General features: G+C 38.1%; 1 protein-coding gene across 2 annotated transcripts in view; it reads left to right on the forward strand.

Moving 5' to 3' along the window:
• The window catches only part of PCID2 (PCI domain containing 2), a 61,202-nt gene that overhangs the window by 18,350 nt on the left and 28,293 nt on the right, over nt 1-14,559 (forward strand). For both annotated transcript variants that reach the window (XM_089693558.1, XM_089693557.1), the window contains 5 exons: nt 497-586; nt 4,599-4,672; nt 9,823-9,888; nt 11,467-11,508; nt 13,066-13,120. In XM_089693558.1, coding sequence (XP_089549684.1) covers nt 497-586; nt 4,599-4,672; nt 9,823-9,888; nt 11,467-11,508; nt 13,066-13,120 — 327 coding nt within the window. The remainder of the gene's footprint in view (nt 1-496; nt 587-4,598; nt 4,673-9,822; nt 9,889-11,466; nt 11,509-13,065; nt 13,121-14,559) is intronic.

Genomic DNA, 14,559 nt, shown 5'->3' on the forward strand with positions numbered 1-14,559 from the left:
CTTTACGTACTGTATGCATATTGTACATTCACATCAGTCCCTAACCCTCAAGGAGTGTACAGTCTAAGGTCCCTAATTTACATTCATACATACACATACTAGGGCCAATTTAGACAGGATCCAATTAACCTACCAGCATGTCTTTGGAATGTGGGAGGAAACTTCACTACCCGGAAGAAACCCACGCAGGTACAGGGAGAGCATGCAAACTCCAGGCAGGTGGTGCCGTGGTTGGGATTCGAACCAATGACCCTTGTACTGCCAGGCAGAAGTGCTAACCATTTAACCACAGTGCTGCCTCATGGGTACCTTTTTTATAATGTCTACCAAGGGCACATGTAAGAAGAAATGCAACTTATATTGTAGATCGACTTGGAAACTATGACCCCGTCTCCTGTGATATTTAATTTGGCTTTGAATACACAACTATCTTTTGTGTTCTGTAAGAAATGTGAATATGGTGCTGCTGTAGTTAACGTTGACATGTTTAATATAGGTTTTGGAGGCTATTGAAATGAAAAATGGCTTTAACTGTGCAGACATGGTTTCATTCAGACATCCACATATTGCAAATCCACGCTTACAGGTAAGAAAACATTATCTCTTTACCCTTAGTATACACTTATGATTCATGGTGCATACTGTAATACTAATTATTTTGTCCTGATGGTTTTGTTTTTTTCTCCAATATTTGTTAAAATGATTATCATTTTGGTAACTCAATAATCTTCTGCTAAAGAAGGAACAATTACTATGCACATTCCAGCAATGCTCCTGTTTTTACTTGATTTAAAAGAAATCTGTTCATGTATAAATTCTTAGACTGCTATAGTTGAACAAAACTGTTAAACCAAAAATGTAAATTTAAACTCTATTTGTCCCTACAAAAAGTACCACTCTCACCCTAGAAAGTGTAAATAAAATAAAATAATATCTTTTTCAAATAATCCCTCTACCACACTCCCATCATCTCCCCTCATACATAAAATAATACAAAATCGTGTATATATAAATGTCCAAATACAAGTCCATACAAAATACTCTTCCAAGTGTTGAGAACTAATCCACTTCGTTGCTTTTCAATCCAGGATACCTCAAAAAAATATATAAACTAGATATAGTGCATTATCTTTAACCATTTGCCGCCCGGCCAATGGCCGTTTGGCGGCTTGAAAGTTGCTTCTCCACTCCGGGTGCACGCCATTTGGCGTGCTCCCGCACATGCGCCGTTTGCGCTAATGCAGAGCGGCGCAGCGGCTCGATCTGTCACTGGGCGTGTACCTCGGACACGGCCGATGACAGATCCGAGTACCGGCTCCGTTGCAGGTACCATGTGACCTGCTGTGACCAATCACAGCAGGTCACATGACAGTTGTATACAATGGATGGCTTCATTCATGATGCCATCCATTGTATACTAGTGCCTAGCTGTGAATGGTCACAGCTAATCACATGCACATGTCATGTGATTAGCTGTGACCAAATCACAGCTAAGCACAAAAAAAAAAAAAAGCTGAATGAATCCATTTCATTCAGGTAAATGCTTGCTTATAGCAAAGTATTTCTTTGCTATAAGCAAATTGTGTAAAAAAAAAAAAATACTGATCACTTCCCCAAAGTAGTACAATGTTGCTATGGTAACATTGTACTACTTTGGTCATAGTAAAATATGAAAAAAAAATGTTAAAAAAAAGTAATAAAAAATAAAAATTAAAAAAATATATATATATATTTTTTTTTCATACTGTCACCAGTCAGTGTCCCTGTTCACCGCCATGCCAGTTATATGATGACGCTGTACTGCACTGGTGACAGTATGTAAAAAAAAAATAGTGAAAATAATTTTTTTAATTTTTTAATTTTCCGAAAAATTATGACAAAAAAAAATACAACTTCAAAAAACTCGCCATGCCTCTTATGAAGTACGTCGGACTGTCTACTCTGCAAAAAGGGGTCATTTGGGGGATATCTGTACTGTTCTGACATTCTTAGACCTCAAGAAATTAGATTGGCCGTCAGTACTTCAGGATTGATCAATAATCAGATCTATACCATAGTTTGTGAACTCTATAACTTTCCTACAAACTAAATAATACATCCTAATTTGGGTTATTTTCACCAAAGACATGTAGCAGAACACATCTCGGCCTAAATTTATGAAGAACAATTATTTATTTGTAAATTTTTATAACGGAAACAAAGAAAAACGTGTATTTTTTTCAAAATTTTTGGCCTTTTTTTGTTAATTTAGCAAAAAATAAAAACCCCAGCGGTGATTAAATACCACCAAAAGAAAGCTCTAGTTGTGTGAAGAAAATGATAAAATTTTAGTTTGGGTACAGTGTTGTATGACTGCGCAATTGTCATTCAAAGTGTGAGAGCGCTGAAACCTGAATAATGGCCTGGGCAGGAAGGTGTAAAATTGCACGGTATTGAAATGGTTAAACAAAGAAAACACAATCGTGACACTTAAAGTGACTCCTCCTAAACCCCCACTCGTGACAAACCAACACTTCAACTTGTGATTTGTGCAAAAATCCAAAGCCAGTGGCACCATTCAGATGTAGTAAATACCATTACCCTCTCATGGATAATGCAAACTCCACATCAAACTACTCATGATCACATGCGTCAAAAGTAGGTAGTGCCATAACTCTTGTAGGATAATATACCATTACCCTCTTTCAATATAGATAGGCATAAGACTCCTCCAGGGTAATCCAAAATATCCCCTTTTCCTGATGCTCCCAATCCGAACTTCCCCACTCCTCAGAGGGGCAGAGAATACAATACTCAGTGAAGTATATAAAAGGAATCCATACATTTATTTAAAATCTTACATTAGATAACACCAACGTCCATCCTCTCCCACAGTTCGTATGACTGAACTCCAGTGTCCAAGATGGCCGCGCCGCTCCTTCCGGTTTGACGTTCTGACGTCGCGTCCTTACGTTCTGACGCGTTTCGTCACTTCCGATTTTTTTCACAAGGGTACCCTTGGATTTTTCGGATTTTTGCACAAATCACAAGTTGAAGTGTTGGTTTGTCACGAGTGGGGGTTTAGGAGGAGTCACTTTAAGTGTCACGAGTGTTTTCTTTGTTTAAAGATAATGCACTATATCTAGTTTATATATTTTTTTGAGGTATCCTGGATTGAAAAGCAACAAAGTGGATTAGTTCTCAACACTTGGAAGAGTATTTTGTATGGACTTGTATTTGGACATTTATATATACACGATTTTGTATTATTTTATGTATGAGGGGAGATGATGGGAGTGTGGTAGAGGGATTATTTGAAAAAGATATTATTTTATTTTGTTAAACCAAAAAGTCTTTCTTTCAGTGGCTATACACACCATTTGGGAGATTTACCAAAACTGGAGCACTCAGAATCTTGTGCAGCTGTGCATGGTAGCCAATCATCTTCTAACTTCAGCTTGTTCAGTTAAAGCGGTGTTCCACCCAAAAGTGGAAGCTCTGCTGTTCTTCCTACCCCCCCCTTCTGCTGCTACACTTAGCACAGTTATGGGGGGAGGGAGGAGCGGGTGCTTGGTTTCGACAGGACCCTACTCCCAGTTCCAGCTCAGTTTGTTGCAGCAAACTGAGCCAGAAGTTTGCACATCCCCCCCCTGCAACCCTCTGGCACACTTCACAGGTCCCAGTGGACTGCGGCCCATTCACAAAGTGCAGTGCGCTTCGCGCATGCGCAGTAGGTAACCGGCTGTGGAGCCGCAAGCACTTTACTGCAGGTTTCTCTAAGTCAAGGTGGTGGCGCCAGCACCCAACAGCCGATTAAAGAATCGGCTTGTGGTGAGGACACCACTGGATCCCTGGACAGGTAAGTGCCCTAATATTAAAAGTCAGCAGCTACAGTATTTGTAGCTGCTGATTTTTAATTTTTTTCGGGGGGGGTCAGAACTCCACTTTAAGCTTTGACAATAAAACCTTGAAGCTGACTGGTTTCTATGCAGAGCTGCACCAGATTTGCACGCTTTAGTTTTAGTAAAACGCCCCCTATGTCCGTCAATAAATATCACTTACCAGGGCAACCGACTTTTTAACATAATTTATTGACTTAGAATTAAAAACACATAGAAGCCTGATTTGTGTACATAACCTGTAATTTACATTATGTATACATTTATAACCTAGCTTGAAAACTCCAAATTCTCCTAAACACCACATTTAGGTGTGTGTTTGTGTGTGTCAAGCGGTTTTCCGTCCAGACGCTCTTTTCAAAAACGCAGTTTTGTTTTTTTTTTTTTGTTTTTTTTTTCTTTCATTCTAAAAACGCTCCTCTGTAAATATGCCTGTAAACGCCCAAATGTGCATAGACAAATAGGCTAACATAGAATTGCTTATTCAGGATGAAGAAAAAAAATCCAAAACCAGCAATTTTTTTTTTTGCCCAATGTGCATGAAGCCTAATCCTCATTTGGAAAGCCCTTTTCTATATCTAAGATATTTATGTTTTTATTTGTCTTCAATTTAGTACAAGCACTAATATGAAAATGTGTCTGTCAGTAGGGTATCTTTTGTATGTAACCTACATTCTATTATATAGATTTATTTATTTTATTTATCTTCATATATTTTAGCTGCCTTCTCCAGAGGATAAGTGTCAGCAGATGCTGGAACCTCCTTATGATGAGATGTTTGCAGCTCACCTAAGGTACTGATTTGTTTTGCACAAAGTTGTTAATGTTTAAACTCAGGCCTTTTAGTTGACCAAGCTGTTGTTATTGCAATGGTGCCAGATTTTGTAATAGCTGCCTTTGGGAGCTTAGGCTGGTTTCACACTGATCCTAGCAAAATTGCGGCAAAAACGTATTTTTTACAGCGATTTTTACAGGCCATGTGATTCAAAAACAGTGCTTTTTTGATGCGTTTTCCGTTGATTTCAATGGAGAGGTGCGTTTTTTTTTTTTTGTTTTTTTTTTTTTACAGCACCAAACCTGCACACAAAAAAATGCAGCAAGCAGGATTTTAAAAAAAAGCACCTGACCCACAACGGATCAGCGAACGTGAAGAGTTCTATAGGAATACATGGTCTTATGTTTTTCTTCCACTTTTTTTAATGCAGAAGCTGAAGAAAAACAGATGAGTATGAAAGGAGCCTTAGTTAGGTTTGGTCAATTTGTCCAGAAAAATGTGTGTTAGCAAAGGATCCTTTGAAAAAAACTTCACCGTATCCTATAATCATATTTTTGGGTTATATATTGTTGGAAATTATTTTTTACAGTATTAAATAGGAATTTTTTATATAGTTTTTTCAAAACCTGTGGACTCGCAAAGCATAATACATTAACACTTAACACTACAAAGAGCAAGAACCTCCACGTTGCTCATTGCAACTTTAAATCTCTTCACAGTCAGTCCCATGTTGAGAACCTGGCTCGAGGTAGGAACATGCTATTTCATGGCCCAGTGCCAGGCAAAGAGGCGTTGATGAGCAGAACAGGATGTCAGCTGACAGGTGGAAAGTTATGTCGGAGACATTGCTTCTTCCAATCACAACCTAAGGAAGGTGTATATATTGCAAGCCAGTTGATCGAAATTGTAGTCCTATATAAATTATCCAAGAAATGAAATTTCCCGCAGCAACTCATCCAGAGAAAGACATTTTTATTCGGCTCCACAATAGTCCAAAATATATTTGCAACAGATGACAAAAATTCAGCAAAATACTTGTAAATATTACAACGAACAATAGCCCTCAGAGTCTCATTTAAGATACTTGATATCAAACATGGAGATACTACACCGTCCAGCATATGTCCAATCTATAATATGCACCTAGGTAGTTTCCATGCATGCAATAATGCAAAATATGATCTATACCTGTGCTTCCATATTAATGAAAGAAAGAAGCTCCCCTACCTGCCAAAGAACTGCCCTTCATATTATTATTATTATAATACAGGATTTAAATAGCACCAACAGTTTGCTCAGCGCTTTACAATATAACGGGAGACAATACAGTTCAATACAAGAGGGTTAGGAAGGCCCTGCTCCTTGGAGCTTACAATCTAAGAGGAACATATACAGTTTACTATCAATAAGCAAAGCTGGAGGGGTTTCTCATTGACTGACAAAACACTTTTGATCTTAACATGAAAAGACTTCATTTGCTATTATTGTAAACAATTGAGGTCATTATAGTGTTTACCAGGTAAACAAGGCACACTTTCACCATTTCCCATGAATAGCCCTTTGAGTCTAATCACTATCCATAAATACTTCTTGTATGGTCAAATCACATTCTTTACCATAAACATGTAAACCCTTTGAAATGTCTAATTAGATAAACAGGCTAGTCTCCAAATACCAAGGTGACCTTGCATAAAATTAACATAGCAAAGAGTTATTTTGATGTGTAAAGTGATCTTGTCACTGGGCTGTCCAAGAGTGAACAGTATGTGTTTCAATATCTATCTGTCTGTCTTACAATATACTATAGAAATGTCAGTGGTATAACTTACTGATTATTTCTGGAGGTGTTATTCAGGTGTTGCACCGAATCCTGTAGGTGGCAACTCCAACCTCCTGCAATACCTACATTTTACACCTTCCTGACCACAGTTGGTGTATATTAACATTCCCCAGCATTGTGCCCATGCTGAGGATCTTCCATTTGAAGATCAGCAACCAATGCTTTCTTCAGTGGCTTGCGCCTAATCTCTGTGTGGTCCCCACCAACATTTGAGAAGAAATCATAGTGGTTTGTAATCTTATGATTACTATGTTAGCTCAGCTTCCAGGCCATAGACTCTATTGCAGAAACCATAGCTTTCAAGAGGAACTGCACTCTGGAAGCTGTGCCCAAAAAGGCAGACTGAGGCAAAGGACTAATAGCCAGTACTGCTTGTGGTCTCCCTGCATCTAGTCGTACGGCTTTTGCTTCCTCCTGTCATAGCCTCCAGCAGGGAGAGCGCTTAGCAGCACAGCAGTATCCTCACCAAATCTGGTGAGATTACCAAGAAGAGGCAGCAGTGTCTTTACTCTCAAACTGTAGCTACACAGCTGAGGCTCAAGACACTTATAAACCAGGAAATACATTGCTCTTTTTCAGGAGGAATTTGAGGGTACATTTTCAGCGTAGTTCTTAGGCATCATTAACATTTCTAAAGGTTCCCTTTTAACATAGCAAATCTTCTGTTATTTTGATTCAGGTCCTCATTCAGCCTTGTTGGAACCGTGTTCCAACTTTAGTTTTGTGTATTTGAAAAAAAAAATGTTTTTGCATATTTGTCACTCCTAAATAGTTCAGATCATCAAACAAATTTTAATCTACAGATAACCCACATAAATAAAAATGCAGCTTTTTTAAAATGATTTCATTTATTAACCACTTCAATACCGGGCACTATTTCCCCCTTCCTGCCCAGGCCAATTTTCACCTTTTATAGCGCCATCACACTTTGAATGACAATTGCGCGGTCATGCAATGCTGTACCCAAACTACATTTCTGTAATTTTGTTCACGCAATTAGTGCTTTTTTTTGGTGGTATTTAATCACCACTAGGTTTTTATTTTTTTGCTAAATAAACAAAACATTTTACAGAAAAAGTGTTTTTCTTCATTTCTGTTATAAACATTTTCAAATAAATAATAGTTTTTCATAAATTTAGCAAAAATGTATTCTGCTACATTTCTTTCAATATATTCTGCTACATTTCTTTGGTGAAAATAACCCACATCAGTGTTTATTATTTAGTCTGTAGGAAAGTCCACAAACTATGGTAAATATCTTAAGATCAGTCCATCCTGATGTACTGTCTCATTTCTTGAGGCCCAAAATTTCAAGATAGTACAAATACCCCCCAAATGACTGGTGTGGTGGTGATCAGGGACACTGACTGATGACAGTATGAAAAATGTTACTTTTATTTTTTTTTTTTTAATCTTTAAAATTTTATTTTTCTTACATTTTTCTTTCTTTACATTTTTTTTAACTCACTGTGACCAGTACAATATAATGTTACCATTGTTTTGTTGTGAGTATCCATGATTGGCCACAGCTAATCACATGGTACAGATGGGCTGTGATTGGCCCTATCTGTTCCATATGATCACTGTGACCAATCACAGCTAACAACACAATTGTAACAATGAATGGCATGAATCAAAGCAATTAATTGTTTACAATTGTCATATGGTCTGCTGTGATTGGTCACAGTGATCACATGGTACCGACAGCGGGCCGGTACACTGATCAGTCATGCCCACAATGCAGCTCGTTCCAGGATGTCCACCCAGAACGACGAAAGTCCCGCCCGGTGATCAAATTGCTATAGGCCAGACTGGATGTGGTTAATGGAAAAAAGCTGTCTAAATCTGCCTGGCCCTATGTGAAATGGTAATTGCCCCCCAAACTCCTTGCTGCATAACCTAAGTGCGCTTGAGTTTGAGGTCATGAACTGATGGCTGGACATTCTCCTTCATGAATTTCTGGTAGAGTGCAAAATTCATGATTCCATCAAATATGGAAAGTCTTCTAGGTCGTGAAGCTGCACAGCAGCCCCAGACCATCACACTACCACCACCATGTTTGACTGTTGGTATGATGTTCTTTTTATGAAAAGCTGTGTCACCAGATGTAACAGGATGCACACCTTCCAAACAGTTCAGCTTTTGTCTCATCAGTCTACAGAATATTTGTCCAAAAATCTTGAGGATAATCAAGATGGTTTTTAGCAAATGTGATGCAAGCCTTTGTGTTCTTTTTGGTCATCAGTGGCTTTATCCTTGGAACTCTCCCATGGATTCTATTTTTGCCCAATCTCTTTCTTATTGTTGAATCATGAACACTGACCTTATCTGAGGCAAGTGAGGCCTGTAGTTCTTTAGAAGTTGTTCTGGGTTTTTTTATGACCTTTTGGATGAGTTATTGTTTTGCTCTTGGTGTAATTTTGGTAGGCTGGCCACTCCAGGAAAGGTTCACCGCTGTTCCACGTTTTCTCCATTTGTGGATAATGGCTCTCACTCTGGTTCACTGGAGTCCCAAAGCTTAGAAATGGCTTTGTTACCCTTTCCAGACTGATACTGATGTCATTTACTTTGTTTTTCAACTGGTCTTGAATTTCTGTGTATTGCGGGATGGTGTGTTGCTTTCCAAAATCTTTTAACGTGCTTCACTTTATCAGACAACTTCTATTTCTTGATTCAACAGGTCTGGCAGTAATCAGGCCTGTTTGACAAGTAACATTTTATTCAGCTTTCCAAAAAAAGTGGTTAATCAAAGTTAATGCATGGTTTAGCAAGGAGTGGCACAATTACATTTTCACATAGGGTCAGACAGGTTTGGACAGCTTTTTTCCTTTAATAAATGAAATCATCATTTAAAAACTGAATTTTGTATTTTTCTTTGTAAAATATTAAAATTTGTTTAATGATCTGAATCATTTAAGTGTGATAAATATGTAAAAAAAAAAAAAAAAGATCAAGAAGGGGGCAAATACTTTTTCACAGCACTGTACACTTAAATACAAATATGGCTATCTAAGGTTTTTTTTTTTTTAAATAATGTACTAGTGGTAACACCAATCATTACTCTGTGCCCCAGAGATTGCTATAACAGCTCAACCACTACTTCACAAGCCACCAATAGCTTTAGAATGTTAATACCCCAATCACCAGCACCTAGTTTAAATAAGAGAGAAAGAATGATTGGGATACTGAGTATACCAGGGAGTATCAGGAAGCTGTGAGAAGACTGGTACCATACATAGATGTCCATGAGTGCTAAACTGTGCTCTTTTCGTCGGCATATGTGTAGAACTGCATAAACAAATAACCTACTTTATTTTCCTTACAATTAGGTGCACCTATGCTGTTTCCAACCATGACTTTGTTGAAGCTTACAAATATCAAACAGTAGTAGTCCAATATCCTTTTAATGGAAACAGATGAAAACGAAGAATGGTGTAATATGAAAAAATAGCTGTTTTTGTTCCTGTTTTCCAGTTTGGGTAACAAAACATGGTTAATTTTTCACATTTTTGAAAGAAATGGCAATAGTTTCAGTACAGTGACTGTGTGTGTGTGTGTGTATGTATGTATATATTTATACATATATATGTGTATATACACACACACCTTGACTTATACACTCACCGGCCTCTTTTTAGGTACACCTGTTCAATTGCTTGAATGAATTTAGGCATCTAGACATGGTGAAGACAACTTGCTGTGGTTCAAAACGAGCATCAGAATAGGGAAGAAAGGGATTTAAGTGACTTTAAATATGGTATGTTTGTTGGTGCCAGATGGGCTGGTCTGAATATTTCCAAAACTGCTGATCTACTGGTATTTTCATGCACAACCATCTCTAGGTTTTACAAATGGTCCGAAAAAGAGAAGATATCCAGTGAGCAGCAGTTGTGTGGGCAAAAATGCCTTGTTGATGTCAGAGGAGAATGGGCAGACTGGATCTAGATGATAGAAAGACAACAGTAACAGATTACCACTTGTTACAACTAAGGTATGCAGAATAACATCTCTGAATGCACAACACATCGAACCTTGAAGCAGATGGACTACAGCAGCAAAAGACCACACCAGGCGCAACTCCTGTTAGCTAAGAACAAGAAACGGATGCTACAGTTCATACAGGCTCACAAAAATTGGACAATAGAACATTGGAAAAATGTTACCTCGTCTGATGACTGTGGCATTCAGATGGTAGGGTCAGAATTTGGCGTAAACAACATGAAAGCATGGATCCATCCTGCCTTGTATCAGTGGCTCAGGCTGGTGGTGGTGTAATGGTAGGAGGGATATTTTCTTGGCACACTTTGAGCCCCTTAGTACCAATTAAGCATTGTTTAAACGCCATGGCCTACCTGACTATTGTTGCTGAACATGTCCATCCCTTTATGACTACAGTGTACCCATCTTTTATGGCTGCTTCCAGCAGGATAATGCACCATGTCACAAAGCTCAGATAATCTCAAACTGGTTTCTTGAACATGACAAAGAGTTCACTGTACTCCAATGGCCCCCACAGCCAACAGATCTCAATCCAATAGAGCACCTTTGGGATGTGGTGGAACGGGAGATTCGCATCATGGATGTGCATCTGACAAATCTGCAGCAACTGTGTTGTGCTATCATGTCAATATGGACCAAAATCTCTGAGAATTGTTTCCAGCACCTTGTTAAATCTATGCCATGAAGAATTAAGGCAGTTCTGAAGACAAAAGTGGGTCCAACGTGGTACTAGCAAGGTGTAAAAGTGGCCAGTGAGTGTATACCTTAGTGTTGGTGTTATGGTGCTCTTGAAGACTAGAAAGTTTCCTGTATTGTGCTGTTGAATGTGATGTTAGTAGCCATCAATACATAACATGTTTCAAAATAGCTTTCTAGTAATTGTTTTAAACGTATGTATTTACCATGACCTTTATTGCCACATGTGAAACTTTTTTCAAAATCAATTTTGAGATGTTTGACTTAACATATTTTACATCATTTTTGAGAATATTTCAGGCACATAAAGAAGAAAACTGGTAAATAAAATTTTTTCTTTTGATGTTTCTGAATAATTTGTGAAAGTTACCTTTTATACCCCTTTTTTTTTATTCAGGAGAAATCAACAAGAGCTTGTGACCACAAAACTTCAGATAATTTTTTTTTTGAAGCGGTTGAGAAACATTGCTAAATCTTAAGGAGTGTACTTAAAAGTGGATTAACAACTCGCAAACATATTTTGTACATATGCTGAAAGAGGCACAAGTCCATCTAGTTCAACCATTAAAAAAAAAAAACTAAATATTTTTATTGTTTTGCATTTAGGAATGCATCAAGCTGCTTTAAAAAAAAAAAAAATCTACTGAGCTGGCCAGAACTAGGTTTTGAGGGAATCTGTTGCACATTTTCACATCTCTTACTGTGAAGAAGCCTTTCTGTATGTGAAGGTTATGCCTCTTTTCCTCCAGACTTAGAGTACCCCTTGTAATGGCCTGAAAGTATTACTTATTTATTTATGCATGGTGATCACATCCCCCTTAATTGCCCCTTTAAGAGATAATGAATTAAGTTCAGCTGATGTTTCCTCATAGCAGAGCTCCTCCATGCCTCTGATTAGTTTGGTTGCTCTTTTTTGCACTTCCTTTTTGTGAATTGATACCCAAAACTGAACTGCATATTCTAGATGAGAAAATCTAAAAAAAAGAGCGCTATGGATAAAGACCACAAGATGGTGCTAGTTCCACTGGGATATCTTGATACAGCCCCAATATTATCAGCAAACACATGTAATCCAATAAGTGTAAAAAATAGAAATTTATTAAATAATGTATTATTAAACTTCTGTATTTTACAATTATTGGATTACATGTGTTTGCTGATAATATTGGGGCTGTATCAAGATATCCCAATGGAACTAGCACCATCTAGTGGTCTTTATCCATAGTGCTCTTTTTTTTTTTAGATTTTTTTTTTTGTCCTACAACGCACTGCTCCTGGTTGTCATTAGAGCAGCTTGTGACATTGACCTTTATATATGTTCTGGCTACTATACTCATAACCAAGGACATCTGTGCCCATTAGTGAGTCTTTACATTCTAGATGAGATCCTACCAGTGATTTGTACAGGGGCAAATTATGTCTCTCTCTTGCTAGAATCTATACTTATTTAAATGTTTTGCTAGCTTTAGAAACTTCAGATTGGCATTGCATGCTATTATTAAGTCTGTGATCTACCAGAACACCCAGATCCTTCTCAGCCATTGACTCCCCCAGTTGTTCTCCTCCCTAAATGTATTATGTGTACATGTTTTTATCCCCAAAGTGTATAACTTTTATCAACATTAAACTTCGTTTGCCAGGTTGTTGCCCAATTAAATAGTGCATTTAGGTCAGCTTACAAGTTGGAGACACTGAATATTGGGTTACATCACTAATAAACTTAGACCATTTAGAGTATGACTCATTAATCACTACTCTCTGAATGTGTGGCTGAATTTTCATAATTATTTCCAAATGCACCCAGACTAAATAATTTGTAATAATTGTACAGCATTTGCAGATTTATTGTCTTACACTGTGTATGTGATATTTTTTAGGGCCTTGCCTATCATGTATGCCATTACTTTGGATTTGCGAAATTTTGCTAATCGCGTAAGTCAACTTTTGCTGTATGCATCTTAAAACTGCATAGTGTACTGAGGCAGTATTAGTTTTCAGATCCATTATTTAGAAGAATGTATCCTCCTACTGAATAATTTTTCAAAAACATTGCTTGCTGAAGGCTGGGAAGTCATTTTAGAGCAGAATCCAGTCTAGTCATTTTATTTATTGCAGTCATTTATATTGTGCCAACATTTTACTCATCACTTTACATAATGTTCAGTCCCTGCCCTCAAAGAGTGTAAGATCTAATGACCCTATCTCGCATGCATTCATACATTATATGCATGTACTAAGGCCATCCTACCTGCTTATCTTTTGAATGTGGGAGGAAACCGGAGTGGCTGAAAGAAACCTATGCAAGCACAGGGAGAACATGCAAATTGCATGCAGATTGCAATCAAGGACCCCAGTGCTGCAAGGCAGAAGTGCTTACCACTAAGTGCTAATCTAGAAACTGCTAACCACCTAATTGGGAAAAATCCCTGCTTTTTCCCCTGGACTCTGATATTACTCTCAGTATTCAGCCCAACTTAAAATAGGACATAGGTCCATATATGTTGGTGTTCTCATTCAGGCTCCAATCTCACAATACTTATCTAACAATCTTTTAAAGAAACACCCTCCACCAAAACTAAATTATGGATGTCCTTGGCATTAGATCTACTGGGTCACGTTGATCTTATTAAAATGCACTTAATTCTGAATTTTTTGATACTTTAGAAAACTCCCCGTGCCATAGCTCAAAAATACTTTCAACAAACAAACTCTCTATGCTCCTCGTTCATGTTGAACCAACGCCCTCCTAGAATCTCTTACTACCCTCCAGATTCCATTCAAACAAGCTGGCATGACAGTCCCTAATGATCTGGCTGGACTCCTGTGCATACCCGGGAGTGATGTCATGCCCGCCTGGCCAGTAAAATCTGGCCGCCAGAAGATTTCAGTGGCCAGGTGGAGAGTTCTGGGATGCCGTGTCACTTGAGACGAGATGAGTATAGTTTTGCTTTAACACATCCCTTAAACTCCTACATTATGTTTGGATTTCCAACTGTGAACCCACTCTTTCCTAGTTATTAGCAGTTCCTAGTGCAGTTTACTGGTCCTCAATGGGCTATAATTTTGTGTATCAGCTGCTTTATAAGGGCAAATTGAAAGGTTTCCAAACTATAAAACTGGAGTTTGCTAAACCCCTGCACAAAATGTCTTTATATTCATTATGATTAGGGTTATGCTTCCTTCTTCAGGACACTGCCTAGGAGGAGGAAGATAAGCACTACGGTTCAAAAACCTGCCGCTCCTTCTTAAAGAAAGCCTTCTTTATGCCAATCTCAGGCCTTTTGGGCTCCAAGCCCAAAAACTCAGACCCAGTTCCTTAAAAAACCATGACTTCAAAACCTGCTCAGCCAGGGAACATGTTCTGTACATAA

This window comes from Staurois parvus, unplaced genomic scaffold (assembly GCF_062004578.1).
Source record: "Staurois parvus isolate SC_StPar_1 unplaced genomic scaffold, SC_StPar_1.0 ptg000634l, whole genome shotgun sequence".
Classification (NCBI taxonomy): Eukaryota; Metazoa; Chordata; class Amphibia; order Anura; family Ranidae; genus Staurois; species Staurois parvus.